At 44.0% G+C, this 15,664-nt stretch overlaps 1 protein-coding gene across 2 annotated transcripts in view; it reads left to right on the forward strand.

The window, feature by feature from the left end:
• MAZ (MYC associated zinc finger protein) overlaps positions 1 to 14,411 on the forward strand; it is a 144,760-nt gene extending 130,349 nt beyond the window's left edge. For both annotated transcript variants that reach the window (XM_086950595.1, XM_086950596.1), the window contains exon 5: positions 8,223 to 14,411. In XM_086950595.1, the coding sequence (XP_086806721.1) occupies positions 8,223 to 8,347 (125 nt within the window). In that variant the 3' untranslated portion in view covers positions 8,348 to 14,411. The remainder of the gene's footprint in view (positions 1 to 8,222) is intronic.
• The last annotated feature ends 1,253 nt before the right edge of the window (positions 14,412 to 15,664 follow it).

Here is a 15,664-nt window from a genome sequence, read left to right on the forward strand (position 1 = left end):
TCCACTTCATTGTCACAGGTTCGAATCCCGGCTTGTCCACCCAGCCTTTCATCCTTCTGCGGTCAATAAAATATGTACGCTTTAGTTGGGTTACATTATTCAGCGCCAAGATATCCTTGGGTGAATGTATGCTTTACAAATACACGTTATGTTAAAATCAAGATGCTGGGTGCAGGTGCCACAGTCCAGTCACATCATCCAGCTTACAATGCTGGGTATATTGGCTGGCTGGGCAGCCCTGTTCATCAGCATTCCAGCCGCAGTCAAGCAGCAGCACGCGCATGCTTCCGTCTGGGCAGACAGGGGAACGAGCTGATTCGCCCTGAAGACAACGCCAGGGATAGAAAGCTCTAATTTCCATTCCACAGCACGAGGGGTGAACTGTTGGACAAATATTGGCGTATTTATCAATGATGCAGCTTGGGCTTGGCACCAGGCCCAGAGGCCTGCAGGGGCACTGACCCAGGTTATCACTGCATTTTACTTCCCCACCGGTGGTAAGGGGATCTACATCCTTGCTTATTCTATGGCCCATGACATTCTTGCTAAGCCCTTGTGACAAAGGGCCAATCCCGTGATGTTATTAGGTAACAACAGTTGTGCGGTGGTCCTTCTGCTACACCTGGCATTTTGGTGCATCTACGCCCACAAGCAAGTAGGCCAATCAGTGCTTAACTTGTGCAGGTGTTTGCCAGAGCTCTTCATTAGAACTCATTTTAGTGCATCAAGACTTAACTGAGATGCATGTTTAGGTCTTCCGTGAGCCAATGCGCTTGCGCATTGCTCCGGCGAGATTATAGTAAGCGGAAAAGAAAAGTCTACCAAAACTGCTGCGGATCGCTTACAGTTCATGTGATCTATGCGCGTGCACACCATTGCCAGCCACATAACACACCACCATTTGTCTGTGCCTCGGCATCAGACGTCAAAGGCTGCTGCGCCCCCGCATCAGACTTCAAAGGAATGCGCTCCCCCCCCACCCTCCCCCCCTGCCACAGCAATGCCGAGAGCTTGTTTCTGGACGAAAGTGAAAGCCTACCATGCTTGTTTACAGTAGCCTTGCTCCTCAAATGCTGTTGTCATCTCTCTAGGGACACTCCGCTTGAAAACACTCGACTTGCTAGCTGCAATGCTACATCCGCTATGCTTTGCCTCTAGACACGTTGATCCCTCGTAGACAGTGCTGACTCTGCCCCTCCTGATTCTGAAACTGACCAACGCAGTCACCACACAGTCTCTTCTCTGTCTTATGATATCTGCCCTGCCACCATTTACTTCGGACCCTCACCCCTCCTCACCACCACACTCCCTCACCCACCCTCACCCTGTCACCCTCACCCTCCCTCACCCACCCTCACACACCCTCCCTCACCCTCACAACCTCACACCCTCACCCTAACAACCCTCTCACACTCACACTCACCCCCCCCCCCCACACACCCTCACACACTACATCACTCAGGAGCACCACTACATCACTCAGGGACACCACCACATCAGTCAGGGGCACCACTCAGGGACACCACCACATCACTCGGGGACACCACCACATCACTCGGGGACACCACCACATCACTCGGGGACACCACCACATCACTCGGTGGCACCCCCACATCACTCTGGGGCACCACAACATCATCACTGTCCTTGCTTGCTACCAACAAGCATTGCCATAGCCAATAGGACTCGCATTAGGAAAGTGTAAGCTATTGGCTTTGTGAATAACAATGCTATTAATTTATATATTTTCAAAGCCAACACATATTAAAAAAAAATTTCATTTACAATGCCAATAGCTCACACTTTCCTAATGCGAGACCTATTGCATTGCAAATGCTTGTTGGAGATAGTTTGTTCCACGGTCCCTTGTTATCCTCACAGGCAGTGAGTGCCCTTCATGCTGGATGCTTGTAAGGAAAGGGCCAGTGTCCGTCACTGATACATACCACTCCAAGTTGGAGGGAAATGTAATTGCCGGAATGTAATTAGGTCACCCTCCAATAAAAAGAATTTTAAGGGGGTCAAGGGAATAAATTTACCTACCTGTCATTTCACTTCCCTACATCATAGACATTATACAAAAATAGAAATGACCGGTCCTCTATGTGTTGCTGTACTAGTAACAGAAAACAGGACTCATGCAAAAAGTGAATGAGTTACAACTGGCTGAGATATTCCCATCAGCCCACCCTTCTGGCGGAATCTCATCATATGGGATTTGTTAATCCATCCAACCAGCCGCCCAAACCATCAAATGATGGTGCGGATATGGATGTGGAGTAGAAACTCTAGCCAGAATGTTACTCTGAGGGTAGTGCTAAAGGTGTGTAGTGCAGTGCTGTGGTGAAGGAAAAATTAAAATTAACGACTCAGACAAAAAATATGTTTAATGAGGATTGTCTAAGTGACAAGGTTAAAACCACGCCGGGTAGCCTAAATATATAACTACACTATGGCGCTGTGCAGGACGGTCAACATGTTTCAGCCAAATTGTAAGTCTATCCGGCTTTCGTCAGGACCTAGATAATAATAAGCTACTGCAACATGGAAAACGTGAATGTGCAAAATAGTAACAAAGAGAATAACAAAAATATTTTTGGTGTTATATTATATAGAAATACTTATATCTACCAGGAACTTGGAGCCCCAATGTTCACAAGGAAGATGTAAATTGTGTCTTAATCCTGTTGAAAAAACACATATAAAAACAAACACATATTTACATGTATATCCACATATTCACAAAGAAACGGTACAGACAACACACTAGCATAAGTATATTATACTCAGCTTGTTCTTGAGTATACTCACTCTTTCACAGAAGAAATGTCATTTCTTTTGTGAAAGAGTGAGTATACTCAAGAACAAGCTGAGTATAATATACTTATGCTAGTGTGTTGGCTGTACAGTTTCTTGGTGAATATGTGGATATACATGTAAATATGTGTTTGTTTTTATATGTGTTTTTTCAACAGGATTAAGACACAATTTACATCTTCCTTGTGAACATTGGGGCTCCAAGTTCCTGGTAGATGTAAGTATTTCTATATAATATAACACCAAAAATATTTTTGTTATTCTCTTTGTTACTATTTTGCACATTCACGTTTTCCATGTTGCAGTAGCTTATTATTATCTAGGTCCTGACAAAAGCCAGATAGACTTCCAATTTGGCTGAAACATGTTGACCGTCCTGCACAGTGCCATAGTGTAGTTATATATTTAGGCTACCCGGCGTGGTTTTAACCTTGACACTTAGACAATCCTCATTAAACATATTTTTTGTCTGAGTCGGTAATTTTAATTTTTCCTTCACCACAGCACTGCACTACACACCTTTAGCACTACCCTCTGAGTAACATTCTGGCTAGAGTTTCTACTCCACATCCAAATCCGCACCATCATTTACTGGTTTGGGCGGCTGGTTGGATTGATTAACAAATCCCATATGATGAGATTCCGCCAGAAGGGTGGGCTGATGGGAATGTCTCAGCCAGTTGTAACTCATTCACTTTTTGCATGAGTCCTGTTTTCTCAGTTACTAGTACAGCAACACATAGAGGACCGGTCATTTCTATTTTTGTATTAGGTCACCCTCACCTCACCTGTTACCAAATGTTGCCATGACAACTGACAGATGGCGTCAGCTGATATTACAATGAGATGCACAGGACTTCGTTCGCGGCCCACCTTGTAAAATGCATTCAATTTCCTAAACCGGGCGTTTAATCCTAACACAATGGTTTAGTCCCTATCGAACAACAACTTAGCCAGGGAACACTGCAGCCTTTGTTAATGCGGCGAGCCCAAGTACTTATATGACTTATTCACACAATCAAGGAGTGCCTACCAATGTGCCTCTTGTGGAGTTGCCAGAGTTGGACCAAAATAGTATAAAGACCGTCAGTGTATTTAAATGATGTAGCCACGGTCAAGATTTCGGACTGAGGGTCCACCGATCATACTAGGCCTGTAGCAACTGCAACTGGCCGTGTTTTAGAGTTGACAAACAAGGCCACTGAAAAACCACACCCATGACAATTGACAGCTTTAGCACAACAGCTAGGAGACACAGCTAACCAAGTTCAAGACAAAGTAAACTGACCTACCACATTATTCACCCTCCAATGTCGCATACCATTGTCTTAGGGATTCCGCATCTTTAGTACCACTCGAAACAGACTAGGAAGTAATAGTCGGGCAGAACTATTCACTTCCTCCCAAATGCCAAAAAGGCATCACTCTGATTTGGAGGGGCACGTGTGGACAAAAAAGATTATATGGCGAGAGGTAAGGGCATGGTCACATACATACAAGGCAGATTATCATGAAACGCTTTCCTAAAAGACCCGTTCCAAGTTCTCCAACAAGAGAATAAAAGACCAACTGGGAAAGGTAAGATATAAACCTAATTGTTAAAAACAGTTTGTCTGCATGGGTTTCTAAGAAGCTGCATAGTCCCTGACGCGGATATACCCAGCGTCTAATGTAGCAAAGAGAAAAGTGAACAGCTCTGCTGGAAGGGGATAGGCCGAGCTTTTTATTCACGGTGACCACTATAAGGAGCTGAGCGTGGGTGGCGACAAACTACGCAAGCAAATCTTAGCCCGTAACTAGAGAGGATCAATAGGGCCTCCCCATTAAATACAACACTCGCACTCAGCTTGATTGGCTCCGGAGGATCAAGCGTAGCCAAACGTTTGTCGGTCCTCAACCTTCAGCAACGTGCACGACCTTACTTACATTAGAGATCTCCGTTCCTCTCGGCCACCGGTCTGTTCAGGAGGGGTCGACTTTAAACACCAACAGGATCCTTTATCACCGCGCCAGCCGGAAGTTCCACCACAGCAGCGTTCCCATAGGACATTGTTTAACAAGTAAAACAAGACATTATTTATCAAGTAAAACAAGGGCGGTACCACAAAGACAGCTGCATGTTTAAGCGCGATTCAAAAATAAACATGCGACTGACTTTGCCAAAGCCGAATGCGAAGAAAAAAGTGCCTACCGACTAATGAAGGAGAGAGTGTCACGCCGCCAGTAAACGATCTAATCCCGGTGGCCAGGGCCAAATGGAGACAAGGCGGCAACAAGGAGGGACTAAGAAGCCTCCTTTACAATCAGAAGCCAGCCTCTTTTGCATGGAACATGACGCTATCCAATTAAAAAGATGGGCAGGGCTTCAAGTCCCCTTCCAAAACCGGATTGATTTCAAGAAGCTCTTGAATGCTGAGAGCAGCGCATGCGCGCTGCTATCGCCAGCCGAGACCTCAAAATATGGAAGGGTTGGAGGAAAGGAAGCACATGTTTTGTGGAATAATCGATGATAAACATGAGGCCCATTGCGTAATAGCAGATGTGGGGAGCAAGTAAATTTGGAAACTGTGGTAGGAGACAAATGGTGGCATAGAGTATAGAACCTGTAGGATAAAATAGAGAACTGATAGCCGAATGTGTCTATAGGCTAAGGGGCTAGACGATGTGATGGGAAAGGGAGGTAGAGGATAGGACAACAAGAGATGGTCTTTAAGAGAATACTGAACGATGGTCATCTAGCAGAGTTGGAGATAGAGCAGATTACAGAGGGGCAGGATGTGATAATGTGGGAAATTATTACCACATGCAGTTATACAAACAATTCTTTTGTCTTTTGATTAGCAGGTGTGGTGGCACGTGTCAAGTGCTACCACACCTGCTAATCACGGTGGACCATTTTTGTAGGGTTACAGATTGATTGGGGGGGTAGGTAGATGACCTAGTGCTGTCAGGGTTTAGAGGCAAGGGTTGACACCAGTGTCTGTGCTGGGACATTACAGACACCGTGCGTAGAAGCTGCATTGTGAATAGGTCCTTGATTCTGTATAGCCTTTTTATTGTATTTATGTGGTGAGGGAAGAACTGTGTTTACCTCCACCGGTAACTTACGTTCCACTCGTTAGACACAAGTAAAAGTGCTACAAGGAATCTGGCTGGTTTACCTGCCCATGCAGGTACAGCCCAAACCCACCAGTGCTGCCACCTCCGGATTACCCTTTTCTTTCACAGTCTGTGATGTATTTGGTTTTTTTTCGGCCCAGGCCAAGCACTCTTTTGCCTGGGTACCTGCAAGTCAGTCATTTTGAAGCAGGAAATCTAACTCCTATCTCACAGCGCCAAGAAACCGTCCGGTGTATGCCGCGCTTTACAAGTAATTTTTACATTACATTACATTACATTACATTTTACATTACATTACATTACAACTCCGACATACATGCTTAGCTCCTATTTCTCCCTCTTCCTTTTTTCTCCTTAACCTTAGACGTCCCCCAACCCAACGAGCTTCCTTTCTGCTAATTAGGTCTCGCTAAGCCAGTGCATGCACTGCTCTGCGAGACATTTAGTAAGTGGGTTTTCAAAGTGCTACCCACAAGCTTTTGCTGGCCTCAAGCTTGCGTGCACGCTCGCATGCACACGCACAGCCGCCATCTGCCTTTCTTATCTCTTCCTCCGCATCGCTCGCCATTACTTTCACTTTCGCGGCCGTGTCACTTTCACGGCCGCGCGGCCATTGCTTGTCTTGTTTGCACCACGTCCCATCACATTCTTGCTACGGTGCTTCACTGCCAAAGATTTTTCTTGGTTTCAAGGTTTAAATGTACAGACATTTCTAATGGGAGAGTATCGGTACTCTACATGGCACCTCTTGTAAGCCAACACTTTCCTTTAACAATGCCACCTGGTATAATGTGGAATAAATGCTCCCAGAGTAGTTAACAACTGTATCTGAGTATATTGTTTACAGACGAGCAAGATTCTTTTAGACAGACCCGTGCATTGACAGCACTTAAATGCTTTTGATTAGTTACACACGTTTAGGCATTCATTTGTTTTTACGGTCAAGCTCACATTGCACCCGGTTGAAGCTCCTTTCTTTGCCCTCAATAAAAATTTTGTCACCCAAAAACTAGAGTTCCTGTTTTTTAACGTTATGTCTTCTTGTGCACAAAAATTGCATATCTTTGTCAGACGAACCTATAAGCCCACCAATACAATCACAAACGATTTATCCCCGATATGGACGTAGCTAACTTTAAATCTGCGGTATTTTAAATAATGTGTAGCATGTGCTGTCTTCGTTCCCTGCATAGCAGATCCTTTCACAAAAAATAACAACAACGAACTCTTGTTAGCGTATCAACCATGTGCCCAATGATGAAAATGACTTCACTATAACACGTTTTTTATTTTAATTTTAATTTCATTACAGTGTTGGAAAACGTTCTACCACAAATAAGTGTCTTTAGCAAAACATGTCAGCTGCTCTCCTTTGTCATTTTACCATCACATTGAAATTGACTATTGTTGGGTCGTCTTTCAAACTCCGACCTCTTTATTAAACCGTAAGTGGTAAACTAAGTGTTAACAAAGAACCAAAGAACCAACAAAAGAAATGAAATAGCACTGACAACATCTTCATTATGTAGTGAGTTCTCTAACAGAACATCTTTTCAAAGTATAACAAAATTACTGCAAAGAAGATCTGTGCCTAGAAGTTCATTAATTAGACCTATGATCCTTCTTGTTTGGTCGCCATAAAAGAATGAATTGGCAGTTAGTTGCCAAAAGAGTCAAAAGTCCTTTCACTTAAGACATTACCCTTTATAGAATGGTAATAGCCCATGATCTCCTATTCCCCCTCTTAGGATCTTGATTAGAGAACACAAATTTCGAAATTTTGTCCACTCTGTGCAGTTTGTGGAAAATACAAATTCACATTCATACGTAACCACTTTCTCATCTCCATTACCAAGCACTTTCCAGAGGTTAGCTGCCATGTGTAATGCCCCTATAAACAAGCATTGGCATAGCCAATAGGTCTCACTTTTGGGACCTTATAATTATTTAGTTATGCAGCACAATATCTTTGGTGCAACAACATCAACCGTTGTATGGCTAAACACTTATAAGGTCCCAAAGGCGAGACCTGTTGGCTATGCCAATGCTTGTTGTTTTTCACTTACTATTAGTTCAGCAAACAAGGGTAAATTGAAATTCATTATGCAAATGTTTGATTTGTTCATGTGGAAAACCTATGTCTTGTGACCCAATTTTGACACGAATTATCCAGTCACTTTTGTGGAATTGGGAAATATTTTGTAGTTAATAGTTGTGCCAAGTATTAATATTATTTAGCATATTAATTTTGGCAAATAATTGCATTGGTCTTCTTTTTACCCTAGGCACTGGTGAAGTGTGTCCCATGGCACTAGCAGCCGCCGCTGCTGCCTCCACCGCCGCTGTGACGGTGATACCCATGGAGGGGGCCCCGGTGGTCACCCAGGCCCTGCCGTCCCAGCCCTGGTGATGCGGCCTACTACGACGAGCATGAGGAAACGAGTGACGCACACCAGAAAAGAATGGAGAGGGGAAGGAAGATGGGGAAGAAACGTGGCGGGGAGCTCTGGGCCATGGAAAGAAAAGCCTGCCTCGCCTGGCTGCGGAAGAGGTTTCACGGCGATGTCCGTCCCTCTCGTGAACCACTGATATCACCTTTCTACAGTCTCCTTTTCTGTGTCCCTAAACCTTCGTGTGACAACTGGTGACTGCCGACGTCCCAGAGCCTCGCCCACAGGAATCCCAGTATCCTTAATCCCCTGGCTCCTTCCTGTTTTTGGAAGCTCTTGTTTCGTTCCCACAGCACTAACCTCCCTTTCCTCACTCTCGCACCACCCTCAGCCCACACAGCAGCACCCTCATTCATAGGTCCGCGTCTTCGTAGCACTAGCATCCTACTTTCAGGGTGTGGTTGAGTTCCATCTCCTGAGTTGGGTCCAGTGCCTGCCGCAGTCTTCAGTCTGGATTGGTGACTGAGCTGTGGCTGGCTTTGAAAAGACTGGAATGTATGTTATCTTAATTTTTACCCTTCTATATTTTGGACTCGTGATTCTTTACAGAGCTTAATGGTCAAGGCTGTGTGGGTGTGTGTCGGGGTTGGGAGGGGGGTACAACCTAAACATGTGGCCGAATTCTAGCTAAAGACGTAGTCTCATCAGCTGAATCCACGTGGGAGAATATTATGCATTTATTTACTTTTTGTTGTGGCTCTTATTTGTATTTATTTTAACGGTTGAAAGAAAGAGAGAAAGGGATTTTTAAACATTTCCACATACCCTAATAGTGATGAGCTGTGTTTTTGTTTCACGAACACTAAAAAGGGTGTGCCCTTCTGGGTCTTTTAGCTTTGTGGTACGTTTGATGTGGAGGCAACTTTGCAACTGAGGCGCCTTTCATGTTGTCATGCCCTGACATTCAGGCTCATTGGCTGGACGTTAACTTGGTAATGTGCTGGCATTGTCTTTTTTTATTTATTACAGTGCTGTTAGAAGATTGAGCCGTTGCAGAAGCTGCAATCGTTTGCTTTACATAAGATTACGTAGTGGATAAAATGTAGGACTGAAGCAGGATGTGTCTTTCACCTGCACCAACTAGGCAGCCTCCTACATAAATCTCAAAACAAATGACAAATTAAGAATGTGAGGACTGGCTTTGTCAGGGGAAGCTTGGGAGCAGGAGTGCTAGGCTCTAATCTTTATAAGAAGGAAAAGTGATATACCCTCCTGAAAAATATGAATTTCTGGTAGTACATATAGGGATATCTAGCATGCAAGTGTTCTGCAGAGTGCTTTAACTGATGTTAATTGCCTACTTTGCCGTTATGCACCTAGTCTGAAGATGACGAGGCGCAAGGTCCATTAACAATTGTTAATGCCCAACATATTGTGTGCAATAAAGCGATTAGCTTCTTTACCACCAATTTTATCCCTCTAAACCCCTGAAAGTACACAAACAGAGCCAGTGTCCATCTGCTTTATGTTGATTCCAGCTTTTCACAAAACGGAGATGAAAGGCAAATAACACTGATGAAATCCAGCATACTGTACAAACTTCTGCGGTAAAGCGTGCTAAGATATTGTCTTCAATGCAGAATCTGATGGTGCAGTGGCCAGGAGTGTTTTCCTCATCCATTGATTCTCCTTGCATTTCTCTTCCTTTTCTCCAACCATGCCGGATCCTCCTTTTCCATTATAAACAGTTATTACTGTCTCTTCTTGTGCGTTTGCAAATCTCTCATTTTTTGGCTGCCTTTCTTCCTTTCCCGAATTACAGCTTTCCAATACCAATCATTTCCCCTCTCTAGTAAGCACTTCCTGACCTTCCTCGCTTTTTAATGTTTATGCTCCCTTTTCATTTCAGCATCTACTCCCCTGTCCCCCTTGTTGCTGCTTTTTCTCTCTCCATTTTGCTGCTTTTTCCTCCTTAGCAATTTCTGCACCCACTCCCATTTTAGCTTCTCCTGTTTTTCCCCTAATTACCAAAACATTTTGTATATCACTGCTTTGTCTGTTCTTTTCGTTGTGCTGTGTTAAACATTTCCACTATTTCCCCCTTCTCCTCACTTACCTCTTCAGCAGTTCCTTCACTTCCTTTTTCCCCCCACTCTCCCCTCCTCATCTTTTGTGTCTGATATCCCAGTTTCACCCTCTATGCTTTTCACTACCACCAGCAGTTCCTAAAATTTCCATTAAATGTTTGTTTTTCTCCTTTTCTCACCCCTTCCCTTAGCACATTCTTCCTTCTTTGCCTTCTTTTTCCACCCCTCCCCTAGCAGGTTCAGCTCTCCTCTACTGTGCCTCTGTACTCTTTTAGAAAGTCCATACTTTTGTCTTGCCTGGCTCTGCTCTCTCCAATTTTATCATCTCTGCTGAAGAGTTCCTATTGTTGTTGAACTCATTCTCTAAATCACGCTCTTCTCTCTGCTTTCCCTATTTTCCCTCCTCTCTTCCTTTACTACTTGCTCTTCCTTCCTGTGCACCTCGTTCTGCCCATCCCCTTACAAAAATTAAAACGAACTCCATCTTGAATAGTGAATCCAATACATCCTTGAATTTATTGCCATTCATGTTGCCAATCTGGCTTTTCTGGAAATTTTACAGAAAGCTCTACTTGCTCTGGCTTCAGATTCACAAGAAATATGAGCCAGGGGTTCTGCACTTGCATACCAACCTGGCCACTTGCCTGCGCCACCTCCAGTAGTCATCTAGTGGGACATTGTTCGGGTGAGAGTCTATTCCATCAATCTTACTTGGATCTTTCGACTGTCTTTGACATAAAGGATCCTTTATTCTTTTTTAAACTTTCTTTATTGGGCATTCAGTTGGTACAACTGACTTTTGAAATCAGTCAGAATGATAATAAACGTATTTCATAACCCTATCAATACATCTCAATTACATTTGCCATATCTCGCACCACAACGGTTCATCTTGGAACCTCAGTACCAGAGACAGTGGGTAAGTAGTTATTAGTAAAATTGTTATTTTGTATGGGGATATATTCTAGTGTGTAGGCCGATACCTCATAGGGTGGCGCAGTTGGTAGGGGGGAGTGAGCGAAAGGAATAGAAACGAAGGTCTCCTCCCAGCTTAGTACGAGTGAGTAGATCCACTGCCTTGTCTATGGATGCAGGGGCCAACTCCTTGATGCATTGAGCTGTTTAGACCGAGAATGCCGGGTTGAGTGACACCTCCTTGTTTTGTGGCTGGTTAAGCAGATAGTTATGTAAGGGTTTCTATATATTTCTAGGGCAGAAGTTCTGCATATATGTTCAGTTAGCCTTGTGGGTCAAGCATTCCTTGAATTTAGGTGCTCTGCTGCAACTCCATCTGCATGCTAGTCTGCGTTTAGCACGGAGTAGGCTCAGCTATATATTTCCTGAAGGTGATGTCCACCTCCCCAGTGAAGCCCAGCAGGGCCATGAGCGGTGTGAGTAGTATAGGTGGATCTGTCATGTCTGTGAGGACCTGGGCTACTTCCCTCCAGTAAATCTGTATGGAAGTGCAGGACAATGCCAAATGTAAAAAAAAAATCCACGCCCACCCTGCCCTATCTGTCACAGTTGTCATCCAGACGGTGACGGTGTGTATGTAACCTTCCCGGCGTATTGTACATTCTGTGCAGGAATTTGTTGTGGGACATTAATGTGCCTGACCTCAAATGTAGTGAGCGCAAGTGTGGGCGGAAATAAAGTAGTCTTCATGGCACCAATAAGATTTTTGGAGTTTCTCAGTGACCCACCATATTTTAGAAAACTAGGTGGCTTCATGTCACAAAAGTCTTAATGTTCTTTAGAGTCCCACAGGGTTCACCATCATCCAGTCCTCTTTATTGACTTTCATTCTTGTCCTCTATTTTTGGTTATTGACCAGTTGCAGGTAAAATGTCACTCGTGTCTTTATGATAAGTTTTATATACATACTTTATTATTACAGAATAGCTTCATTTGTATAAATATATTGGTTCTCTGAAGCTCCAGATGTTTGACTGTCTCTTGCTAAATCATAACTAAACTGCCCCCTTGCTGCTGTGGTACAGAGTCCTTTTGATGATGTACCCCACTCTTCATTTTTCCCAGGTCCTATACCACCTGCTTACCTGCTTGGTAGTGTCCTGGTATTAATTTTGACTCCATTTTTAAGATTCAGAGACAATTCAATATAGCATGATCTATTATGGCTCCTTTCCCGGTCTTACCACAAAACCTTCCGACTTAGGTCCTCATTCCAAGTTGCCTGGTAATCTTTTCCATACCTCTACCCATCCCCACACAGATTTAAAGATTTCGGGGGTACTGGTAAATCCAGGGGGTGGAGTTAATGGACGATCGAAAGTGGGACTCTTAGGATTTGCTTAGAAATTAGGAATTACCCTCAAGAATTTGTAATTCCAGGTCAGAGTTTCCCTGAGCTTTAGGGGCTGAAATCTTTGGGTGGAACAAAACAGATCTGTGGGTCTCAAACCATTACTGCCCCCTGCACCAGACCCTAGAATTAAGTGGCCATTCATTATGAGGACCTCTTAGTGTTGGATTTCTGTAGTCAACTGAAGACTCCTTTATCCCAAGCCCATGTACTGCATCCTTCTGTAATCTCCCCTTTACTTAATTAAATGATTAATAGTCAACTTAAACAGTTCCATTGCAGTCCTTGTCAACCCCTCATTGCGCAATTTGCCCATGCGTGCCTGTTTTCTCTTTGCTTGCCTTTACAGGCCCGACTTGCTCGGTATCAATTTCTCCTCTTTAAATGTCTGGTCTCCCACTTCTCCTGTAGCAGTTTCTGCTGCAGCCTGAATCCCTCAGTACTTTTAGTTCTTGCTCTTTGTCCTGTTTTGTCTCCCTTATCTCAATCCCTGAGCCGCCCCTGCTCTCTCTTCTTGTTCTCTGCTCTCTTCCTGCTGCTGTTCATGCTCTCTTCTCTTTTCCCTTGTGTCTCCTGCTACAGTTCCTCTTCTCCGTGGCTATGATCTTCTCTCCACATCGCTTGCTTTCCTTTGCTTAACCCCACTTAGAGAGTGCAGTTTTGCTCTCTTCGCAGCCCTCTCGCCCCTCTTCAGTTCACATATCTCTTCCTCTTTTCCAACACTCCCTCCTCTTTCCCGCTTGTACCCCTGAGTAGTCACCCCTCAGTAGTCCATGTCAGGCCCAGGGTGCTGGTTCATAGCCAGTCCCTGGTTGCACGTCAGACTCTGTGCTTGAGTGAGGCTAAGACTTCCGGAGTCTGCCTTATTCTTCCACTCCCTGCATCTTCATTTCTAAAGGATGGGGGCAGGTTGCAGATTTTTGTGCTGGTTTAGTGTTGCCACAGGTGGCGAATCGGAACCATTTGCTGCCCAGGGATTCTGGACTGAGGTCCATTTGTAGGAGTGGTTCCCAGCACTAGCACAGCAGGCAGGAGGTGCTGCCAGCCTGGGTTTGGAGTGCACGGGCAGAGCAGTATTGTGCTAGTACTGGAGTACCAGAGGGTGCTACAGCCCAGGGCTGTGGTGCACCGGCAGAGCTGTGCATGCGTTCTTGTTATGAAGTACCCAGTGATGAAGCGGGGCACATGAGTGGGGTGTATTGGTAGAGCTGTATGTATGCAGTACTGGAATGACGGGGATGTTTATTATGTCTATGCTGTAGTTTTAAAAGATTTTTTAAAATATGTTAAGAAATATGAACCATAATACCTGCCCTCCCCCACCCGCACTTGTACCTCACACTTGTGCATCTGTTATTTTGTCCACCCTTTTAATAATTTTATCACCTTAATTTAAATATATTGCGCTCAGTTTCTTGTCAAAGGAAAATGAAAAAAAAAAGAAAGTGTATGAGACATTTTAATGTTATAAACAGAACTGAACGGCCCTTGACCTGTTGTCCGGAAGTGCATGAAAATGATTTTTGTATTGTATAAAAAATGGCAGAACCCTCACAAAAAATCTTGTTTGTTGCTCTAACTGTAAGAGGGGAGACATGCCCTTGGACTCCTCTCGCTCTGTCACAAGCTGTGTGTTCCACGTCAAACTTTATTAAAAGGTTTTAAAACACAGCCTTTTGTGCGCACATTTGGAGTCCATTTTAGCATGCTGGCATTTTAAATTTCATCAGAGATGAAACTGTTGTAATTGTGCTATGTTATGTTAGTTATTTGTGTCGCACGCATTCTTCCATTAATAAGACTTTGCAGCACCAACAGAGTCTGGGTAACTTCCCAACTTAGTTGCTAGGATTCATTGCAGACCAGATTCTCATTTGGTTTGGGAGCATGTATCGCTAGAAGTGTTTTTCACTGCTTCTAGTAAGTGTGTCTTAATTATTGATTAGTCAGTGATTATGGTGATCGGTCTGGCTGGGTGATTGGAGGTGCACCTCTCCCAGCATGTAGGTGAGTGACACAACTGCAGGCAGTGGTTGCTGTGACAGGGCACTGTTGCTGTAACTGGGCTATCTGGACTTTGTTGAGTGGCTGTTAGAAGTTCTAACCCAGTCTGTTGTGGATTTGTGTGTTGCTTCTTGAGAATGGGAGTGCTGTTGTGAGCATGGTGATATTCAGCAGCCTGGCATATCTGCTGTGTTGGGGGTAAGAACAGTGCTCTTTTGAATGTCGCTTGTGCTGTTTCTTAGTGGGCAAAGTTGTTGTGATCTCAGTGAAATCCAGCTCTATTGCATATCTGTGCAGTGTTGAGATATATATATGCTGCACTCTGCCTAGTGAGTTCTGTTGGGTGGTGTGTTTTGTTTCCTAGTGATTTGTGCTGTCGTGAGCACATTGAAACTCAAGTGCATGGAATACTGTACTGTGTTGGGTTTATGTCCTGCGTTGTCAAATTTGTTCTGTTGGAGGAATTGTGTTTGTTGATTCTCAGAGTACAGCACAGTTTTGTGCAGCGCAAAGCCAGGCTATGGTCCTCGGTATCAGTGGTGCAGTTTCCTCTGCGATAAGAACGGCATACTACAAAATACGACACATGAATGTTTGCAATTTTCTGTATGCAATAATTACCATATATTACAAATTTTGCCTGCAAAATGGGACTTGGCCCAACGAAATCTCAATTTTCTGGTATTTTCCGTGCATTTTCCCCTGTAAATACCAGCAAGTTTGACCTGCCAAAATGTATCCAGGGCATGTGGATTTCATAACATCCAGTATTTGCCGGGTCCTAGAAAATGCAAACAACTGATAATTCTAAGTTACAACACATATTGGATTAGCATGGGCCGTTCATAATCAGGAACTTTCTGGAATATCTGTGCTTTTTGTTGCAAGATTTGGTGTTTTTAGATTTTCTGCTGCATTTG

Source organism: Lissotriton vulgaris, unplaced genomic scaffold (genome assembly GCF_964263255.1).
Source record: "Lissotriton vulgaris unplaced genomic scaffold, aLisVul1.2 SCAFFOLD_1510, whole genome shotgun sequence".
Taxonomy (NCBI): Eukaryota; Metazoa; Chordata; class Amphibia; order Caudata; family Salamandridae; genus Lissotriton; species Lissotriton vulgaris.